The following is a 21,768-nucleotide window of genomic DNA, read 5'->3' as shown; positions in this document are numbered from 1 at the left end:
TGTCTAGTTTAAAGAAGTTACACCCCCTAAAAAGTAGTGTGACAAACAGGAGAATCATTTTCATAGAACAAATAAGATCTTTTTTTTAAAGGCCCTGCAGAATAACTCTGCAAAGTAGCCAAGTCAGCTGGGAAAGCAGAGTATGGCCGGCTTTGGGCACTTGATAAAAACCAGACAAGCCAGTGTGAACCCGCTGCCGCACACCGGCCTATCCCCGTGTTTGTGGGAGGCTGCCTTGCTCTTCGGAGAAATCAGCTCTGTCTTTCCTGACCTCTGTTTACTATTTCTAGCAGGTTGAGAAGAATTAGTCCTTGTGTTTAGGGAGTCCAGTAAATGGCAAGCAAAATGTCCCGGGGTGTGGGACGGCGGCCTTCCTGGCTTAGGCCCAAGACCACCGGCTCTGCAGTTTTGTTTCAGAAGCTGTATCTTCCAGGGTCTAAAGACAGTCGCAGGCGTTTACACTGTCTCCTTATTCCATGAAGTGGTTCATTGTGCACGGCCCCAGCCCTGGCTGTCATCTGTAATCTAGGAACGGCCAGGCTGAGCTCCAGCCTTGTCTAGTGATGGAAGCCAACAGCAATCCTACAACTCAGGTTCCCTGCCCAAGGCGGAAACCCCGGCATCCTCAGTGACCAGGCACAGCCGGGATTCAAAGCTTCAGTGCAAAATGATAGGGGCCACCAAATGCTAACTTCTTGCTGCATAACACTGGGGTGTTGTTTTATTTAGTTAAGACCACATAAATGTGTGTGTAGGCCGGGCGTGGTGGCGCACGCTTGTGATCCGCAGCTTGGGAGGCAGACAGGAGGATCACGCTGGTTCGAAGCCAGCCTCGCTGGCCTAAGAGACCCTTTTTCCAAATAAAAATATAAAATAGGTCTGGGAGTGTAGCCTGGAGGTCGAAGGGCCTCCAGAAACCCCAGTACCACCAAAAAAAAAAAAAAAGTGTGTGTGTGTGTGTGTGTGTGTGTGTGTGTGTGGTGCGTAAGTATTAGGGATTGAACCCAGGGGCATTTTGCCTCTGAGCTACACCACCAGTCCTATTTTATTTATTTTGAAACAGGGTCTGGCCAAGTTGCTGAGGCTGGCTGCGAACCTGAGATCGTCCTGTCTCAGGCTCCCAAGTCCTGGGAATACAGAGGTGCACCAACATGCCCCCGCTCACACCGCGTCTTAGAATGTATGAAGACAGAGGTGGAGGACCAGACTCGAGGCAAAGGGGCCCATTTACAGCCTTCAAGACGCTGGAAAGAAAGCTCAGGCTGCGTGGCACTTACAGTCATCCAGCAAACACTGCAGTGAACTGGACCTTCAGAAACAGCGAGCCGGGCCCTCCCCGTGATGTCTGCCCACTCATCTTCCTTCAGATACGGCTCCCCCGAGTCCCCCTCCTCCAGCCTGGCTCGGACCTCCCTCCTGGGTGAGGGCAGCCTGCCCACTCTCTTGGGCACCAGGCGGCCGTCCACTCCGCCTCCCCGCTCACTCCTGACCACCACTCCTGTATTCTTTCTATTTTGGTACAGCAGTTATCACATTCGAGGATACTAAGTAACGTTCTTACTGCTCTCATTTTCTCTCTGCTCCCACTAAAAATGCAAGTTCTGTGGTGGCAGAAAACACTCCGCCTTGTCCACCTTTATAAAACCCACGCACCTAGAGAGTGTCCCCCAGGCGAGAACGTGTGTTGAATGGGCAGCTCACCCTCCCGGTCTACTCTCCCTACCTCTATTACAAACCAGGCAGGGACTTAGGGATGGCAGGAACGCGTGTGTGTGTGTGTGTGTGTGTGTGTGTGTGTGTGTGCACGCGCGCCAGTTTTAGTCTCCTCTACCATGTTTTGGGATGTGAAACTGGAAAAAAACCTTGAACGTCTCCAGTGATTTTAACTTTTATTTAATTAATTAATTTATTTATTTATTACTGAGGATTGAACCCAGGGACATTCCATCTCTGAGCTATACCCCCAGCCAATTTGGATATTTTATTTTGAAACAGGGTCTCACTAAATTGTCTCCAACTTGCAATCCTCCTTTCTGTCTTAGCCTCCCAAGTTCTGGGATTCCAGGTGTGTGCAGCCGGGCCCAATGTTTAATTCCGATTATCCCATAGGATATTCTGTATTTTTGTTGGAAGAATGAAACTGTACAGGAAAAGATAACAAAGTAACAAAAAAGGGAAGAGATATAAATGGTATTTTTATTTTACTTTTTTAATTTTTAATTTTTTTAATTTTTATTTTACTTCAAGTGCCCAAGTCGGAATAGCTATAGCTTGTCCAGCGGTTTTCCTCCTTTCTTTCTTTCTTTCTTTCTTTCTTTCTTTCTTTCTTTCTTTCTTTCTTTCTTTTGTGATACCAGGGATATTCTACCTCCAAGCTACAGCCTCAACCATGTTTTGTTTGTATTATTATTATTATTATTATTATTATTATTATTATTATTATTATTTTGGTGGTACTGGAACCCAGGGGCTTTCTACCTCTGGGCTACACTCCCGACCTATTTTATATTTTATTTGGAAACAGGGTCTCACTAAGTTGCTGAGAGCCTCACTAAGTAGCTGAGGCTGGCTTTGAACCTGTGCAATCCCCCTGCCTCAGCCTCCCAAGGGCTGAGATTGTAAGCATGTGTCATCACACCTGCCTTATTATTGTTATTAGTGTTATATTATTTGTGTGTGTGTGTGTGTGTGTGTGTGTGTGTGTGTGTTTTACTGGAGATTGAACCCAGAGGCATTGTACCTCCAATCTACACCCCCAGAATAATATATATATATTTTGTTGTTGTACTGGGAGTAGAACCCAGGGGATCTTCTACCTCCGGGCTATACTCTCAGACCTATTTTATACTTTATTTGGAAACAGGGTCTCACTAAGTAGCTGAAGCTGGCTTTGAACCTATGGGAACCTATGTGATTCTCCTGTCTCAGCCTCCCAAGTGCTGGGATTACAAACATGTGCCACAACGCTTGTAATATATGTGTGTGTGTGTACACACACACACACATACAACATATATATGGAAACAGGGTCTCACTGAGTTGCTTGGCATCTTGCTAAACTGTTGAGGCTGGCTTTGAATCCTCCTGTCTCAGGCTTCCTAGTACTGAGGCTACAGGCAGTAGGTCCATGCCCGGCCATCAGTCAGTCTAAGTGAAAAAGGCAGAAAGTCAGGTGGACTCCGAGCTCCAGTTCTTCTGAAAGTCGCCTTTGGAAGGGCTTCCGTTGGGTCATGAAGAACATTGGGTCTGTGGATAATTTTTATTGTGTTGTCAAGCATGATTTAAGGCAAACCTGGGCCCGGCCTGGTGGCCCACACTTGTAATCCCAGGACTTGGGAGGCTGAGACTGGAGGATCGCAGGTTCAAAGCCAGCCTCAGCAATTTAGTGGGGCCCTCTGCAACTTAGTGAGACCCTGCTTCAAAATAAAAAATAAATAAATAAATAAAAAGAGAGCTGGGGAGTGTGGGTCAGAGGTCGCATGCCCCTGGGTTCAATGCCCAGTACCACAACAAATAAATGAAAGGAGGGAAGGAAGGAAGGAAGGGAGGAGAGAAAGGAAACAAACCAGCTTTCTTTTGCATCTGCGCAGCACCCAAGAACACTCTTTTGCAGCCACTGCGATGATATAGGCTCTTCCCTGTTGCTTTCCCTGCGGTCCTCGAACGCACTAAGCAAATGTCCACACACTGAGCCATGGCCGGCGGTCTAGCCAGGAGGGCCGTGAGGGCCCGCCTGGCCCTCTGAAAGGGTCTCAGGGCTCGCCGCCAGTGGAGGGACCACGCTTCCCGCGTCTGGGTGATATGGAGGTAAAGTGGTGATTAATTCCAGGAAGTTCTTAGAGGTTGACCTTTCTCCTCCTGAAGAGTCCAGCTGTGTTCTAATTTAGGGGAGAATCCCACGTCGCCGCCCCCCTTTCCTGGACACTGTCCCGTGGTTCTTACAGACTCATCCTTTACTAACATTAACATGGACACGAGGCTGTCGGTTCCTTGGCATCTGAGCAGGTGGACGACTCGGGCCGGAGGAGGCACCCGCTTCCGTGTCTACACCGCCGCGGACAGCCTGCCGCGTAGCCACGGCGCACAGGGCCCGGGTCAGGCCGCGCTGCCCGGGTCTGCGGGGCAGCCAGGACCTCGGCCGCGCCACGCCCCAAAGAACGCGGCCTCTGCTCGCCTGCGGGTCTTTAAGGAGCAGGACCCGCAGCTCCCGGACAGCACTTTCCTGAAACCTCGGGGCGGCCGGGCTGGACCCGCCGGGCCACGGGGGACCGAGCACTGGGTGGGCGCGGGTGGGGGCCACGGGGGACCGAGCACCTGGGTGGGCGCGGGTGGGGGCCACGGGGGACCGAGCACTGGGTGGGCGCGGGTGGGGGCCACGGGGGACCGAGCACCTGGGTGGGCGCAGGTGGAGGCCACGGGGGACCGAGCACCTGGGTGGGCGTGGGTGGGGGCCACGGGGGACCGAGCACCTGGGTGGGCGCGGGTGGGGGCCACGGGGGACCGAGCACCTGGGTGGGCGCGGGTGGGGGCCGGCGGGACCTATGGGGCCGGGGAGCCGGGGCGGGGCCGGGGATCCGCAGGGGGGGCCCGGGTCGCCTAAGGGGGGGCCGGGGAGCCTCAGGAGGGCGGGGATCCGCGGGGGGGGGGCAGGACGCCTTGGGGGGCGGGGCGCCCTTGCGGGCCGCTCCGGGGCGGGCCGGGGCGGGTCAGCGGGGCGGAGGCCGGGCGGGGGGCGGGTCAGCGGGGCGGGGAGCTCCCCGCCGCCGGGCGTCGGGGCCGGAGCGGGGCGGCGGCAGCGCCCTGGGCAGCGCCCGGCCGGCGCCATGGGCTCGGAGGCGCGCGGCGTGCCCCCCGCCGGCCCGGGCGTGCCCCCCGGCTCGCCGCCGCACGTGGACTTCGAGCGGCTGGAGCTGAAGGAGCTGGTGGGCGCGGGCGGCTTCGGGCAGGTGTTCCGCGCCACCTGGCAGGGCCAGGAGGTGGCGGTGAAGGCGGCGCGCCGGGGCCCCGAGCAGGACGCGGCGGCCGAGAGCGTGCGGCGCGAGGCGCGGCTCTTCGCCACGCTGCGGCACCCCAACATCATCGCGCTGCGCGCCGCCTGCCTGCGCCCCCCGCACCTCTGCCTGGTGCTGGAGTTCGCGCGCGGCGGGGCGCTCAGCCGCGCGCTGGCCGCCGACGCCCGCCGCATCCCGCCGCGCGTGCGGGTCGACTGGGCCGTGCAGATCGCGCGCGGCATGCTCTACCTGCACGAGGGGGCCGGCGTGCCCATCCTGCACCGCGACCTCAAGTCCAGCAACGGTGAGTGCGGGGGCCTCGGGGCGGGTGACCCTGAGCTGGACTCTGCCGTGCAGAGGGGCCAGGGGCGGGGGTGGGGCGGCCCGGGGACCGCCGGGCGCTGGGCGCATCTCCTGGCGAGCAGGGAACTCTGAGCAGGTGCAGGGGGTGGGGCGGCCCCGGGAGTGGGCGCATCTCCTGGCGAGCCTTGGCTACCTGCTTTGGAGCAGGGGACTCTGAGCAGGTGCAGGGGGTGGGGCGGCCCCGGGGACCGCCGAGCCGTGGGCGCATCTCCTGGCGAGCCTTGGCTACCTGCTTTGGAGCAGGGGACTCTGAGCAGGTGCAGGGGGTGGGGCGGCCCCGGGGACCGCCGGGCGCTGGGCGCATCTCCTGGCGAGCCTTGGCTACCTGCTTTGGAGCAGGGGACTCTGAGCTGGACTCTGCCCGTGCAGAGGGGCCAGGTGCAGGGGGCTGGCCCCCGAGACCGCTGGGCCATCTCCTGAGCAAGCAAGCCGTGGTTATCTGCGTTGGAGTGGGTGACTCTGAGCTGGACTTAGTGCCTGTGGGTGCCTTTTGAAGGCACAGACCAGATTCGTTTGTAGATGAAACTTTTGCAAGTATGTGGACGTACTGGAAACCTCAGGAGGGTGGTAAAGAGTGACTGGCTCAGTCGAGAGTGACTCAGAAATTACACATCCACTCCTTGCGTGTGTGCGTAGGTTTTTGTCTTTATGAGTGGTACTAGGGATTGAGCCCAGGACGGCTGCCTCCGAGCTACAACCTCTCAGCCGGGTTTTATTTTGAATCAGGGCCTCCCCAAGTTGCTGGAGTCTCCCTAAGTGCCCGAGGCTGGCCTGGAACCTGTGAGCCTCCTCCCTCAGGCTCCCAAGCACTGGGATCACAGGTGCGCACCACCCCACGCGCTGAGCGGGCATAGGGTTTTCTCCTATGCATCTGGCTAGGCCTGCGGACCCAGGCCTCCGGGCCTATGAGACCGGGTGGCCGGCTTCACAGGTGCCATATTGAGGTTGCTGTTTTGCTGGTGTGTGTGTGTGTGTGTGTGTGTGTGTGTGTGTCTGTGTGTTTTGAAGACTTTTTTTTTTCCATCCAGGTGTTTCTGTGCATAAAAGCCGACTTTGTTATTAACTGGATGGCCGCTTTTTCTCCAGAAAGAGATACGTGTTTTCACCATTGTGCATTTTGGGGGTTCACAACCGCCGTGTGGTTCTAGCACAGGTACTTGAATTCCCAGGGACCTGGCGGGTCATGCGCGTTGCTTATGCATGGGGTGGATTTCCAGCTGTCAGTTGAAACCCGCGTGTGGCCTCGGTAGCGGCCCTGTTAAGTTCTGCTCTGTAGGGGCTCCTGGGATCGCTGTTTGAAGCTGCTCCTTGGCCACTGCGTATTTCTAGCCTGAAATGAAACCTTTTGGAGGTTGGAAGGACGCAGCGGCTAGACCTGGCACTGGCTGGCTACAGCCGGGTGCCTGGTAAAACCTGCTGGGACAGGCGCCGCCACCACCACCGTGTCAGGTGCAGAGAGGAGTAAGGAGGAGACAGGAGAGCTCTCTTTTGTGTTTGTGTAGGTTTTTTTCCTCCTCCCACAGTCCTTCAGTTCTGAAATTTACCTGATTTCCAGGGTAGGAATTCTAAATACTTTCGGTGTTGTAGCTGTGTGTGGACCTTATGGCTCTCCATCCCCCGCCCCCATGTCCGCCGCTTGGGCCGTGGTCACAAGGTCTGACCCCTGGAGTGGCAGGGGTCCTGCTGGTCCCTAGCCTTGCATGAAGGACTAGGAATGTGTGCATATATAACATTTTAGGCTGTGTTGCAGTAGCGGCACGGTACGATTGTCGTGTGCTTTCTGTACATACTTTATATTCAGCGCTTGCCCGTGTGTCCCCGGAGCCCTCTATCCCGGGAAGCCCTGCAAGCCCACGCGCACCACCCACTGGGCAGCTTTGTGAGAACGTGGTGTCTGCACACTCTCTCTTGCAGGACGACAGACCACCAGCTCGCGCGAACGGCTGGAGTTGCTCTGGTCTGTGGGCTAAACAGTGAAGCAGCCGGCAGCTGCTGCTTTTGCGCACCAACTGGGTGGCTTTGTTGGGCTGCAGTAACTCTTGAGGTCCACACAGCGTGTCCCCAAGGTAGAGCCTGTTTGCAAAGCATAAGATGTTAACCCGTGTTCTAGTTTTGCAAAGGAGTAAACTTTTTCACATAAAAATATGAATGTGCCAGTGCGTATGTGTGGGGTATTGGAAATTGGACCCCAGGGCATTCTACCTCCAAGCCACACCCCCCACCCTATTTTATTTTATTTTATTTTAATTTACTTTTTTGCGGTACTGTGATGGAACCCAGGGACATTCTACCTCTGAGCTACATCCCAGGCCCTATTTTTAGTCTTTATATTGTTTGAAACAGGGTCTCACTGAGTTGCAGAGGGCCTCACTAAGTAGCTGAGGCTGTTGGCCAACCACGACCCTCCAGTCTCTGCCTCCCGAATGCTGGGATAACAAGCGGATAACAAGCGTGCGCCCGGCCCTATTTTATTTTTTATTTTGAAACAGCTTCACTTAATTGTGGAGAGCCTCACTAAATTGCTAAGGCTGGCCTTGAACCTCCTGTTTCAGCCTCCCAAGAACTGGGATTACTGGTGTGCACAACCTAATATTATGAAATAGCAGAAAGAAATACTCAGGCCCTAGAATAATAACTCAGGTTAAATGACTTTTGTTGATTCCAGAAAAACTGGTAGAGTATGCAGGGCTCTGTGTATAGTAGGTATTTTGCACTTGGAAGGTGATTACATTGTGTTACTTAGTTGTTTTTATTTTCTGTTTTGTTTTGCTGGTTTGTAGGCTCGGGACTGAGGGTTGAACACCCAGGAGGGCTGTATCTCTGAGCTACACCCCCAGCCCTTTTTATTTATTTACTTTTTTTGTTTTGTTTTGAAACAGGATCTTGCCAAGTTGATGAGGCTAGCTGGGAACCTGCAGTCTCCTGTCCCAGCCTCCCAAGTCCTCAGAGTACAAGCAAAAGCCGCCAAGCCCAGCTTGCTACTTAGTTTTTGAAAGACTTCCCGCTGGTAACATTTTGGAGTATTTCACTTTCTGTAATTGTCTGGCAGGGTTACCTGCCACTTACACTGTTGCTTTGTTTAAGAGGCTTAGTTGCCTGGGCTCTGGCGGAGCCAGATATTTGTTGTGGTAGGGCCATTAGTATAGTTAGACAATTACTATAAAATGAAAATTCTGAATAGGGCCTTAGATGTGCAAATCAAAGGTACCCAGCATGGAGCCTTGTCCTGGGTCTGTTTTATTTGTTGACCGAGTAAGTGCAGATGTGCGGCATTAATTCCCTCGTGCTTGCAGCTGTAATTTCTTGCTTAGACACTCCGCTGTAGCGTCTTTTTGTTTGACCTAATTCGTTACTTGCTCGTGGTGGTAGTGAGTTAGTGACGTGTAAGCAAAGCTTTAAAAATCGATAGTGAGCCGCATTCACTCCGCACAACAGAACCTGTAGAAGAGCACTGGGGACAAGTCAGTGGAAATAAATGTTCAAAGCAAATGTTTAAATTTGTCGGAGGAATTTATTGCTCTCAACAGATTCTTTCATCGTTTCTAATGGGCTCAAGTTTTATCACACAGTTCAAGAAATGTCTATGAGGTAGTAACAACTGATATGTTGGGAAGGAATAAACAACTCCGTCCCTTTCTGCACCAGGCACATTTGCAGGTTTTAAGTATCATTTAGGGTAGTTGTTGTTGTTGTTGTTGTTGTTGTTGTTGTTGTTGTTGTTTGTGTGTTTGTTTTTGGTACAGGGGCTTGAAACTGGAACCCAGGAGAATTTTACTTCCAAGTATCCCCCCCATCCTACCTATCTATCCATCTATCTATCATCTATCTATCTATCTATCTATCTATCTATTTATTTACTTATTTGTGGTGCTAGGGATTGGACCCAGGGGCATTCTAGGTCTGAACTACACCTCCAGCCCTATTTCATTTCTTATTTTGAAACAGGGTCTCACTAAATTGCAGAGGGTCTCACAAGTCGCCGAGGCTGGCTGCAATCCTGCGATCCTCCTATCTCAGCCTCCCAAGTACTGGGATTCCAAGCATACGCCACCATGCCTGGCTGGTTTTTTATTTTGAAACAGAGTCTTGCTAGGTGGATGAGTCTCACTACTTGCTGAGGCTGTCCTTGTACCTGCAGTCCTCTTGTCTCAGCCTCCCAAATACTGGAATTACAGGCATGTGCCATCATGCCTGGCTAGATTTTTTTTTTTAATGCTGGGCTCTGGAACTTCCCGGATGCACCACAGGTAGAGAATACTTTGCTGAGATCTAGCGGTAAATCCAAGCTAAAGAATCATACCAGCCAACTTGAGGTTTCCGTGAAAATCACCAGTTTTTCCACGTGCATTCAGAGAGCAGGCAACCTGAGCAGGAGCTCTTGACTCTGCTGGTCTCGTCTGGGCCCGGGGCCGAGGTAGAGAGCCAGGGACATTGGTAACATCCCTGGTGTCCTAGAGCTTAGCCGCAGGGAGGGACTGCATTCCCCCGGAAGGGTCGGCAGCTGGGAGGGTCTGTGTGTCTGGAGCTGAGGATGTAGGCTGCAATGGGGCCGCCTCACACAGGAGCGGTGAGCCGCCCTGCTCTGAGAAGGGGCCTGGAGGGACGGGCGCAGACCCAGGCGGGGCCGGAGGAGTGTGAGGAGCCGGCAGGTGGGTCTGGGGTGCAGAGGCAGGGGTGCACAGGGGTCACCTACGGCTCCCCGCCACATGGAAGGCCTCCGTCAGGGACCTGGCAGCATTTGGTGATGACAGTGCGAGACCCAGCTTCTGATTTTATTTTGTCTATCTACTGTCTATTTCCTTCCTTCCTTCCTTTCTTTCTTTCTTTCTTTCTTTCTTTCTTTCTTTCTTTCTTTCTTTCTTTCTTTTTCTTTCTTTCTTCTTTCTCTATCTATCTATCTATGGTTCTAGGCATTGAGCCCAGGGCCATTCTCTGAGCTAGACCCCCAGCCCTATTTTATTTTTTGAAACAGGGCTCACTGAGTTGCAGAGGGCCTCCCTAAAATGCTGAAGCTGACCTCGAACCTTTGGTCCTCCTGTCTCAGTCTCCCAAGTCTGGGGTCACAGGCATGTGCCGCCGTACCGGCTACTTGCTTCTTTCTGCAGTGCTGGGGGTGGGCCCCGGCCTTGCACCACTGAGCTGTGCCCGACCTGGCTCTGTGGTCCTGAGGCCACCAGTGCCAGGCAGGAGGGTGGGGAGGCCTGAGGACAGGCAACCTTGGTCTTCTCATGGCCTGGCTTTCAGGGAGGTCTAGTGGGGGTGTGAGGATCAGATGTACGCCTAGGAATCGCAAGGTTAGGCTTGTTAGAGTGTGGGCTAAGCGTTGATCTAACCCGCCAGCTCAGAACGGAAGGAGGGAGTAGCATAGCATGGTTTATGATTTCTGTTTCTGTTTGTAACACGCTTACTCTGTCCTACTGATATTTTTCTTAAAAGAAACTGAATGTCTGTGGAAAACTGAGCCACAGATGTTGGAAGCTGCAAGCTTTTATGCCAGCGAATAAGCATCTTTTATTCTTTTTTAAAAAAACCTTTGGGAAATAATTACGATTTACAACTATATCTACCATCTACAAATAGGCATAGAGTTAGATTTTTTTTTCTTTTTTCTTTTTTGGTACTGGGGATTAAACCCAGGGTCTTTTTAACTCTGAGCTCCACCCCCAGCCTTGTTTTATTTTTCATTTTGAAACAGGGTCTCACTAAGTTGCGGAGGGCCTTGCTAATTTGCTGAGGCTGGCCTCGAACCTGTGATCCTCCTCCCAAGTACTGGCATTACAAGTGTGCACCATCACGCCCAGCTATAAAGTTAATTGTATTTTTAATAAAATGCAATTTAGAGCTCTAAGACTGCACAATGTTTTTTGTTTTGTTTTAGCTTTTTTTTTTTTATTAGTACAACGCATGTAAAGGAGCCATTTGATAAAATTCTGGCAATCGTCATAAGCAAGTCAGTGGTGAATACTCAGAAGCTTGGCTCTGGGGAGCTATCAGTTAGGGTGTTCTCAGTTAAAAATAAATACATGGCCCCCCCTTCAGTTCTTTACCAAGTGGCTGGCTGCTTCCTGTGGCCTTGCTCACAGGGAAAGAGAACCTGGCCGTAACTGAGACTTAAAGGCGCTTTTGAGACAAGATTATCAGACAGTAGGTTTTTGGAGGAAGAACAGTCACAGAAAAAGCCACCCCCCACCCCAGCCCGTCATGCTTGCATGGTAAGGGTCAGTAGTCACAGGCCTGTGATCCCAGCACTTGGGACGCCGAGGTGGTAGGCTCAAAGCCAGCTTTTGCAACCTAGTGAGACAGTGTTCCCTAGCAAATAAAATAGGCCCTGGAGGTGGGAGGAGCTCACAGGTGGAATGGCCCTGGATTTGACCCCCAGTGCCCCCCACAGTGAATAGTCTGTTCTTTGTTTTTTGGAGTTGTGGGGCAGCTGATTAGCTCTAGAATATGCAGGCTCTCCATCTGAGGATCTGTGTGGTCCTGATCAGGCCTGGGAAGGGGAGCGAGGGGGCAGTGCTCCTCCTCCAGGTCTCCCTTCAAAGCTTGTCTGAGCCCCCCTTCTCACCCTAGTCAATGTCCCCCAGCCCCCGGGAGCCCAGGGTCAGAGCGCCCCACCCCCCCAGGCAGGCACACCCGGGTGTTACTGGCTGCCTGCTGCGTGCCCTTGGGCAGTCATGCTGTGTCTGGATTCGCGACAATGGACCAAGTTGCTCTCTTGTTGATGGACCTTCTGGGGCAAACCTGCTTAGCACTTCTTAACCTTCAGAGGCCACGGGGTGTGTCCTGGCACCAAAGTGTGGAACTTTTCAGGGAAAAACAGGCAGTTGGGAGCAGCCAGAAGGAAAGGCGGGAGGGGTCGGGGAGGAGGCCGGTGTGTGTGGCCCACGGGGTGTGTGCGCAGATGTATGCGCGTGAGGTAGTGGGCACCTGCCCCAGCCATAGAGGGCCCTTGAAGAGCACGGCAGCATGTGGCCTGCTAAACACACAGAGGGAAGAGAAGGACCAGCCTGGGTCACTTGCTACGTGAGTGTGCTGTCAAGAGATCAGAATAACAGCAATAAAAAGATAAAGTGACTTATAGCTGGGCGTGGCGTACGTTGATCGCACGTGACTGAAACCTCATTTTTAAAATCACAGGTTGAGGGCGTGGCGGCACACCCTTGTAATCCCAGTACTAGGGAGGCTGAGGCCAGAGGATTGCAGGTTCTAGGCCAGCCTCAAGCAAGTAGTGAGACTCTCATCAACATAGTGAGATCCTGTTGCAAAATAAAAACATAGGGCTAAAGATGTAGCTCACGCCGGGCGTGGTGGCGCACGCTTGTAATCCCCGCGCTTGGGAGGCGGAGACAGGAGGATCGCGCAGGTTCGAAGCCAGCCGCGCGCGCTGGCTTAGGAGACCCTGTTTCCAAATAAAAATGTAAAAATAGGTCTGGGAGTGTAGCCCGGAGGTAGAAGGGCTTCCAGGAACCCCAGTACCACCAAAAAAAAAGATGTAGCTCAGAGGTACAGTGCCCCTGGGTTCTGTCTCCAGGGTCAGTCAATTATTTGTAAATATCATAATTTGTTTAGTGAGATTCTTTAGTCTCTGATTCTCGCTTTATGTCAGGCTGAGGATTTTAACTCCAAATTTCCGTGACTGTCCTAGCACCTCAAGGCAGGCCAGAGGCCTCCGAGAAGAAAGCGCCCCCCACAAAGACTTTACTGGGCAGAGGGTCCCCAGGAGGCTGGGGACACTGACCTGGCTTGATTTTGGAGCCTGAAACTTTAATTTTTTCTACGGATGCCCCTAGTCAGTGTGGTTTTTATTTTATTTATTTTATTTTTTTTCCGGTACTGGGGATAGAACCCAGGGGCCTTCTACCTCTGAGCCACACCCCCCCCCAGCCCTATTTTTTCTTTATTCTTTATTTTGAAATAGGGGTCTCACTGAGTTGCAAAGGGCCTCACTAAGTATCTGAGGCTGGCCGCAAACCGGGGTCCTCCTGTCTCAGCCTCCGGAATGCTGGGATGACAAGCGTGCGCCACCACGCCCAGCTGATTTTGATTTTTTTTTCAAACTCATCTTCTCCAAAAGCTGGTTCTCCTTTGGTGGTTTTGACTAAGTGACCGGCTAATGAGAGCAGCCGCCCTTTATCTGGGGCCCTGGCTGCCCGGCCCGGCTTCTCACCCGCTCAGTGTCCAGGCGCCTCAGCCGCCTGGTCCTCGGGGGAGAAACTGCAGCGAGGCGCTAGTCGGCCTGGTCAAAGCCGGTCTGCTGAGCAGTGGTCAGTGCCGGAGAGCACCCAGGACCTCCGTCCCAGAGCTGGGCCATCCATCCTATGTGTATACTGCTGGATTAGCAGTCTTAAATATTTGTTTACAGGGCTCCCCTCCCCCAGAGAGTGTTAGTGGACATGGAGAGCAATAGCTATTTACCCTCTTAGGCATTTGAAATGATAAATTAAAAAACCCATAATAATAAAAATAGCAATAAACTTACTATGACAACTTCACCCAGGGACATACTACCTCCGAGCTATACCCCAGCCATATTTTATTTTTTATTTGAAATAGGATCTCTGTAAGTTGCTGAGGGCCTCACTAAGTTGTTGAGGCTGGCCTCAACCTTCAAGCCTCCTGATTCAACCTCCCAAGGACTAGGATTACAGGCGTGTGCCCCCACACCCGACTGACATCACATTTTTAATTTGAACCCTCTCCCCTTTTTAAACTTCACATTCTGAGGCGTACCAGCGTGCCGGAGGGGTCATGTCTTTATCTGCATCTCATCTCTTGCTCTCTGAGGGGCCCCAGGGGTCCTGGGACCATATTTTAGAGCCCGGGGGACGACCAAGGGGCTCCACCGATGCAGAGAGGTGCCTGCTCTGATGGCGGCCACCCCGCCCTGCAGAGCGGCAGGGCCTCCCTTAGCGGGTCAGAGTGACCCTCCCCCCCAATTCTGCGTAATTGGATTCAGACCTTAGTTGGGCACATGTGTTTGACTTTTAGCATCTTGTTTTGAAAATCTTGAAATAAGCAGAATTGGAAGGATTTTTTTTTTTTTCGGGTAGAATAACCCAGGGGTATTCTACCTCCGAGCTACACCCCCTGCCCTATTTTTTATTCTTATTTTGAAACCAGGTCTCACTGAGTTGCAGAGGGCCTCACTAAGTAGCTGAGGCTGTCCGTGAACCACGATCCTCTGGTCTCAGCATCCCAAAGGCTGGGATTACAAGTGTGGGCCACCACGCCCGGCTAAGAATTGGAAGGATTTTTAATAAACACACTGCCCTTCCCTGGATTCACCTGTCTAGATTCTGCTAACACCCTCAGACCCAGCCCTCTCCCAACCACTGCCCATCTCCTCTACCCATCACCCCACTAACCATAACTCACTAACCATTGCCCCACTAACCATCACCCTGACCCATCACCCTATAACGATCACCCCATAACCATCACCCCACTAACCCATCACCCCCAAAATCATCACCCCACTGGCCCATCACCCCCACTACCCATCACCCAACTAACTCATTACCCCACTACCCATCACCCCCACTACACATCACCCCACTAACCCATCATCCACTGACTCATCCTCCCCACTGACCCGTCTCTGCTCCGGCTGCAGTAGCACTTTGTTTAAAAAACTGCCAGGTGGTGCAGCCGCGGGAAGGAAGGGCCGTGGACGGCTCTCGTGGATGGCGGGTGGCTGTGCGGTCCTCCATGGCTGCCCCGTCACAGCAGGCACCGGGGCAGAGCGTGCCTGGCTGGTCCTGGCCCGTCACTCTGAAAGAAGCCGCATCTGTAAGCATCTGTCCCTCTGGAGCTGGCGATGTGGTATCTGAGGCTTGAGCTCTGGGCCCACTCCTTGCGGGCCCCGGTGAGGGTGCCAGTGTGAGGGTGCCCCGCGCAGCTGACTTCCCAGTCAGGCAGTCACAGCCCTGGCTTTGCAGGGCCTCCCCAAGCATCCATGACAATCTGGAAACAACGGGAAGTGGCCTTTCTCAATAAAACTTTATTTACAAAAGGGCCATTGTGCAGGATTTGGCTGGGCCAGCTGCGGGTCTGACTTTCCAAGAGAGACCTGGGGACTCATCCGCAGCTTCCATCCTGCTAGATTGTCCTCACAGCAGATAGAGCCGGGAAGGGGCCTGGGGGAGACCTGGGAGCTCCGCATCAGAGGCGTTTCAACCTCCACTTGCCGGGCGTGGTGGCGCACGCTTGTAATCTCCGCGCTTGGGAGGCGGAGACAGGAGGATGGCGCAGGTTCCAAGCCACCCTGGCTAGCTTAAGAGATCCTGTTTCCAAATAAAAAAATATAAAATGGGTCTGGGAGTGTAGCCCGGAGGTAGAAGGGTTTCATCTCCAGTACCACCAAAAAAATAAAAATAAAGAGAGAAACCTCTGGACTTATCAAAGGAGAGAGTGTAGGCAGGAAAGACCAGAGGTCCAAGGACCGAGGCTGCAGGTCTCTGGAATGGGAGGTCTATGGGACAGTCAATAACCACAGCCCCTGCGGGAGGACGGCAGGGTGGGGCCTCTGTGGGCAGGGGTGTTTCTGACACAGCTCAGTATTCAGACGACTGCCTTGCTCCAGTGGTCTCTACAGCAGGCCCATTTCTGAATCCTTGAGCATCCAGGGCTTCTCCAGGGAGCAGGGCCAGCTGGTTCTCGTGAGCAGCTGGCCAAGAGGAGCAGGCATAGCGTATTGTCCCCTCCTCTTAGCCGGCTTTCCCGCAGAGCTCAATGGGCATTACTGGGTCGTCCCACTCAAGCCTATACTAACGCCAAGTGCTGTCTGATAGTTAAAAAAAAAAAAAAAAGCAAAACCCAGTGAATTAGCTGAGTGTGGTGGCACATCCCTGTAATCTCAGCACTTAGGAGGCTGAGACAGGAGGGTCACAGTTTTGAGGACTGCCAGAGCAATTTAGGCCCTTTGCAACCTAGTGAGACCCTGTTTCAAAATAAAGCATAAAAGATAGGGCTGGGGGTGTAGTTCAGAGGTAGAGTGTCCCTGGGCTCAATCCCCAGTAACGCAAAACAAAACAAAACAAAACAAAACAAAAAAACCCACAATTGAAACGGGGGGGGGGGTTTCTTTTGAGCTCCCAAGATGAACCGGGGGGGGGGGGGTTCTTGAGAAGAAACCCGGTGTTTCATCAAAGATGAAATGGAGTGTCTTGAGAAGAAACTCGACTCTGGAGTCCAGCAGCTGCCTTCAGGACAATACTTGAGAGTAGCCCAAGCCGAATGCCTTCAGTTGCAAGCTGCTTTCTCCCAGAGTCCACGTGATCTGCCAGAAAAGAGGTGCAGGTCACCCCTAGGGGCCCTGGCCGGCCTTGATGTCCAGCAGAGGCCTTCAGGTCACTACCTGAGTGTAGCCCAGGCCACGTGGCCATCAGTTGCACTCCGCCATCTCTCAAGGCGAACGCGACCTGCAAGAGAGAGAAAAGCTTCCCAAGGGGAGGGGTTCCCCGAGAGGGTAAAAGCCGTCTTGGTGACTGTGCTAGGGGTTATATATGTCTGCATGTCCTCTGTTGGTTGTGGTGAGTTTGGGATTTGGGGAATTCTGGGAAGCAGCTCTCAGAATTTGCATAGGGTATTTGCAAGTCCTTTGAAGAGTCTCTGTTCAGTAGAGGTGTCAGACTTGCTCCAGGGATGTCTCCTGGGTTTGTTGATTAGTAAACAGATGGTTTTGTGAAGCCTTGGTCCTTCTTATCTCTGAGCCTTGGAAGAACAGGAAATTAAGCTTTTTCTACCAGGCCTCTTCCCTATCTGCCTATTTCCTTTTTGTCTCCTCACAATGAAATAAGCAAATTAGGTGGACTAGGCGCTCAGGAGTTGGTGTGAGGGGCCCTGGCAGGCGCTGGGCTGCAGCCGACTGTGAGAGCTACAGCCGTGTCCCTGGGAAGGGGCCACGCGGAGGTCCTGCTCACGGGCCAGCTGACACTGGGCAGGAGTGGCCGATGGCCCGGGCAGTGACCTCACGTTTGGTTGTTGTTTTTAGGGTACTGGGGACTGAACCCAGGGGCAGTCTATCTAAGCCACACCCCTACTCCTTTTTTTTTTATTTTTAAACAGCGTCTCACTGAGTTGCTGAGGCTGTCCTCAAATCTTCCACCCTCCAGTCTCAGCCTCCCAAGGACTAGGATTACGCCAGGCTCACTGCTGGTAAAGTCCCGGGCTCCAGTGCGGGGTCCTGTGCTGGAGAGGAACGGGCTTTTATAGAGGGAGGAGGAGGTGCAGGGCCCCGGGGACGGAGAGCGAGGCTGTTGTACTTTGGGGGGGGCAGCCGCTTTTAGGACGCGGAGGTGACAGAATGAGCGGCCCACTTTGGAGAGAACCAGAGCTGGAATTCTGGACCTTGCTTTTGGTGAAGGAGGACCCGGTGCTGGGGAGAGGGGGCCGGAAACTGGGAAAGACCCCTGCGCCGACCGACGGCGCGGCTTGCTTTCCACGTGGACACTCGGATGATCCTAGATGGACGCGGTGAGGCTGGGCTCCCTGCCTCCACGCGGAGGCTGTTCTCAACCCGTTTTCTTATCTTCTTTTGGGGATAGTACATTCCTAGTAAAAGATTAATCAGAGCCCCGCTGACTCACTGAATAGAATGAGGACTTAATGATCCCTCAGATGTGAAGGAAAATAGAGTAGGTACATGGTGGTTTTTAGAAAATATCTAAGCATTATATACTACTATATATTTAATTTTTGAGCAGATGAATGCAGAACTTCGAAGGGGCTGAAGCTTGCCCAGTGGCGTGTGCCTCCGACCTCAGTACTTGGGAGGCTGAGGCAGGAGGACCACAGGTTAGAGACCACCAGCCTTAGCAACTTCCTGAGACCCTCAGCAACTTAGCAAGACGCTGTTTTGAAAAAAAATAAATAAAGCCGGGTGTGGTGGCACATGCTTGTAATCCAGTACTTGGGAGGCTGAGACGAGGTTCCCTCAGCTACTTAGTGAGGCCCTCCGCAATTTAGTGAGAACCTGTCTCAAAATAAATAAAAATAGGGCTGGGGGTGTAGCCCAGAGGTAGAGAATGCCCCTGGGTTCCATCCCCAGTACTGCAAAAATTAATAATAATAATAATAATAATAATAATAATAATAATAATAAATTAATTAAAATAGGGTCGGGGTGTAGCTCAGAGGTAGAATTCTCTGGGTTCACTCCCTAGTACCAAAAGGCAGAGGCAGGGCTGGAAGAGCTTGGAGCCTCCAGGTTGAGCCAGGAGGCGGCCTCGCGCCCGGAGGCCAGGTGTTCAGAAGCGGGGCTAACCCAGGCCAGGATCCTTTAAAGCCACAGGAGAGAGGCCGGCGCCAGGTGCTGGGTGCCCTGGACAAAGGTGAGCCGCCTGGTTTGCGCTCTGAGCCTGGGTGGCGCCGGCCCTGGGCACTGACATGATGGAAGCGGGAGGAAGCCGCCGCTCCCCGGGTCCTTAGCTGAAACCTGGGGCGCCCTGCCCTGCCCGAGGCCCGCGGGGAGCCAGCTCCAGGTGGTTTCACTCAGCTGCCCCACAGCTGAAGAATTTCAGGAATTCTCCTGGGCACCGGAGACCGACCCCAAACAATGGGCCTTTCTGGGAGCCCTGGGCGCGTCCTCCAGGTACAATCTCGGTTTCCTGGGAGACTGGGACCTGGGGACCGGCCAGGTCCTGAAACTGCCGCGACGTCCGCCCTGGCCGCTGTGGTGTTTATTTAGAGGACGCTGATGCTTTAGGAGCTTAGTTCTCACGTCTAGCTCCGTTTTTATTGATTTTTTGTTGTGTGTGCAGTGCTGGGGATGGAAGCCAGGGGCGTTCTACCTCTGAGCTTACACCTGCAGCCCGATTCATTCTTCCTTCCTTCCTTCCTTCCTTCCTTCCTTCCTTCCTCTCTCTCTCTCCTTCCTTCTTTCTTGCTTGCAGTACTGGGGATGGAACCCAGGGGCATTCTATCTCTGATCTACACCCCCAGATCTATTCTTTATTCTTTATTTTGAAACAAGTTCTCACTGAGTTGCAGAGGGCCTCGCTAAGGAGCTGAGGCTGTCTGCAAACCGCGATCCTCCTGTCTCGGCCTCCCGAATGCTGGGATGCCAAGTGTGCCCACCACGCCTGCTCCCTTTTTATTTATTTTAGAACCGAGTCTTCATTCTTTCACATCTCTAAGGCTGCCAGCCCTGCTGGTATAGGCCTGGGGGTTCGGAGTTATTTTTTAGTTCTTTCTGGGGATTGAACCCCAGAGCATCCTACCTCCAAGCCACACCACCAACTCTATTTTAATTTTAAATTTTGAAACAGGGTCTCACTAAATGGATGAGATTGGCTTTGAACCTGGGATCCTTCTGTCCAGCCCCCTGAGTATTAGGATTATTATAGGCCTGCACCACCACACCCAGCCCCAGCAATTGTTTTGACACTGATTTTGGCCAGTATTTCTTTATAGTTTCCTATCTGTTTATCGAGAAGACTGAGGAGGCCGACGTGGTGGTGCATGCCTCCCAGGTGGTGCATGCCTCCCAGAAGAAGCTTGTAATTGTAATCCCAGCATCTAGGTGGCTGTTCCCAGGCAGCCTCAACTACTTAGCAAGGCCCTTTGCAACTCAGTGAGACCCTGCTTCAAAAAAAAAAAAAAAAAAAGAATAAAAATAAAAAATCATAGGGCTGTGGGTATATCTCGGAGGCAAATCCACGCTGTCCGCGCCAGCGACACTGGGTCTTCAACGGGCTGGCAGCCGCGTGGCTGGGGATGGGGAGAGGGTGACCTTGTCCCGCTTTTTATTTCTTCTTTAGTTTTGCTGCTGGAGAAGATCGAGCAGGACGACGTGTGTAACAAGACGCTGAAGATCACAGACTTCGGGCTGGCGCGGGAGTGGCACCGGACCACCAAGATGAGCGCGGCCGGCACGTACGCCTGGATGGCGCCCGAGGTCATCAAGTCCTCCCTGTTCTCCAAGGGCAGCGACGTCTGGAGGTGAGCCCAGGCCCGTGCTGTGGTTTTAAGCTGCATAGTTGTAGCTGGGCGTGGCACAGCCCAGAGTCCCAGAAGCTGGGACAGAAAGATCGCGGGTTCAAAGCCAGCCTCAGCAACTTAGTGCGACGCTCAGCAACTGGGTGAGACCCTGTTTCAAAAAGAAATTTAAATAATAAGGACTGGAGATGTATCTCAGCAGTAGAAAAATGCCCCTGAGTTCAATCCCCAGTATGAGGGGTGGGGGAGGAAGGGAGACAATTGTGATGACTGTAAAAACCAGTAACTTGAGGTTTTTATATATGACTTAATCTGATGGAATTACCTTTTTTTTTTTTTGTGGTACTGGGGATGGGACCCAGGGCATTCTACCTCCGAGCTACACCCCAGCCCTATTTTCTTTTTATTCTTTATTTTGAAACAGGGTCTCACTGAGTTGCAGAGGGCCTCACTAAGTAGCTGAGGCTGGCTGCGAACCGTGATCCTCCTGTCTCAGCCTCCCATATGCTGGGATTACAAGTGTGGTACAAGTGTGTGCCACCACGCCCAGCTCTGCTTTTTATTTTAAACAGAAGAGACTCAGGAAGTAGTTTGGAGGGGTCCAGCGTCTAGAACCCTCCAGCAGAACTATCACCTTCAAAACTGATTTAATTAAAATTAGTCTTACAGAGCCCAATGTTCTGATTCACCTGAAAAGCAGCTAATCAGGAGAGGGGAGGGCGGCACCATCATGGTAAGAATTGGCAGCCGAAAGCAGGGGTAGGCAGGAGGAATGAGCGGGCCACGGTGGCGCACACTTGTGATCCCAACATTTGGGAGGCTGAGACAGGAGGATCGTGGTTTGAGGCCAGCCTCAGCTACTTAGTGAGACCCTTTGCAACTCAGTGAGACCTGGCTTCAAAATAAAGAATAAAAAAATAGGGCTGGGGTGTAGCTCGGAAGTAGAATGCCCCTGGGTTCCATCCCCAGTACCACAAAAACAAAAAGACAAAACAAAACAAACAAATAAACAGAAAAAAAAACAAGAGGAAGGGAAATAAACCATCAAATACTCAAGTACAGTGCAGGGATGGAGCCCCACGGACCCCCACGCAGAGCCCAGCGCCCCAGCCTAGCTGCCTCAGGCCGGGCCACTCCTGAGTTCTGGGCTCCCTGGGGCGAGTGTGAATTGGGGAGGGGTGGTCAGCAGGGAGGGGTGGTCAGCGGGGCCAGGAGCCCCGCCCGGCTGGGAGGGGCGGAGCCAGCTCACCCGGCATCCTGAGGAGAGCGCGCCGTTGCCTGCTTAACCTGAGACCACCTTGCTTCACAGCTACGGCGTGCTGCTGTGGGAGCTGCTCACGGGCGAGGTCCCCTACCGCGGCATCGACGGGCTGGCCGTGGCCTACGGCGTGGCGGTCAACAAGCTCACCCTGCCCATCCCGTCCACCTGCCCCGAGCCCTTCGCCAGGCTCATGAGAGGTGGGTGAGCCGCCCCGCT

At 53.1% G+C, this 21,768-nt stretch overlaps 1 protein-coding gene across 1 annotated transcript in view; it reads left to right on the top strand.

Annotated features, from left to right (window-relative positions):
* Positions 1-4,823: 4,823 nt before the first annotated feature.
* The window catches only part of MAP3K21 (mitogen-activated protein kinase kinase kinase 21), a gene marked incomplete at both ends in the record, with an annotated part of 43,364 nt that continues 26,419 nt past the window's right edge, over positions 4,824-21,768 (top strand). Inside the window, 3 exons of the mRNA XM_080717236.1 lie at positions 4,824-5,295; positions 20,114-20,294; positions 21,601-21,749. Coding sequence (XP_080573362.1) covers positions 4,824-5,295; positions 20,114-20,294; positions 21,601-21,749 — 802 coding nt within the window. The remainder of the gene's footprint in view (positions 5,296-20,113; positions 20,295-21,600; positions 21,750-21,768) is intronic.

This window comes from Muscardinus avellanarius (genome assembly GCF_963383645.1).
Source record: "Muscardinus avellanarius genome assembly, chromosome: 20".
Taxonomy (NCBI): Eukaryota; Metazoa; Chordata; class Mammalia; order Rodentia; family Gliridae; genus Muscardinus; species Muscardinus avellanarius.
This window is presented reverse-complemented; position numbering and strand designations above follow the sequence as displayed.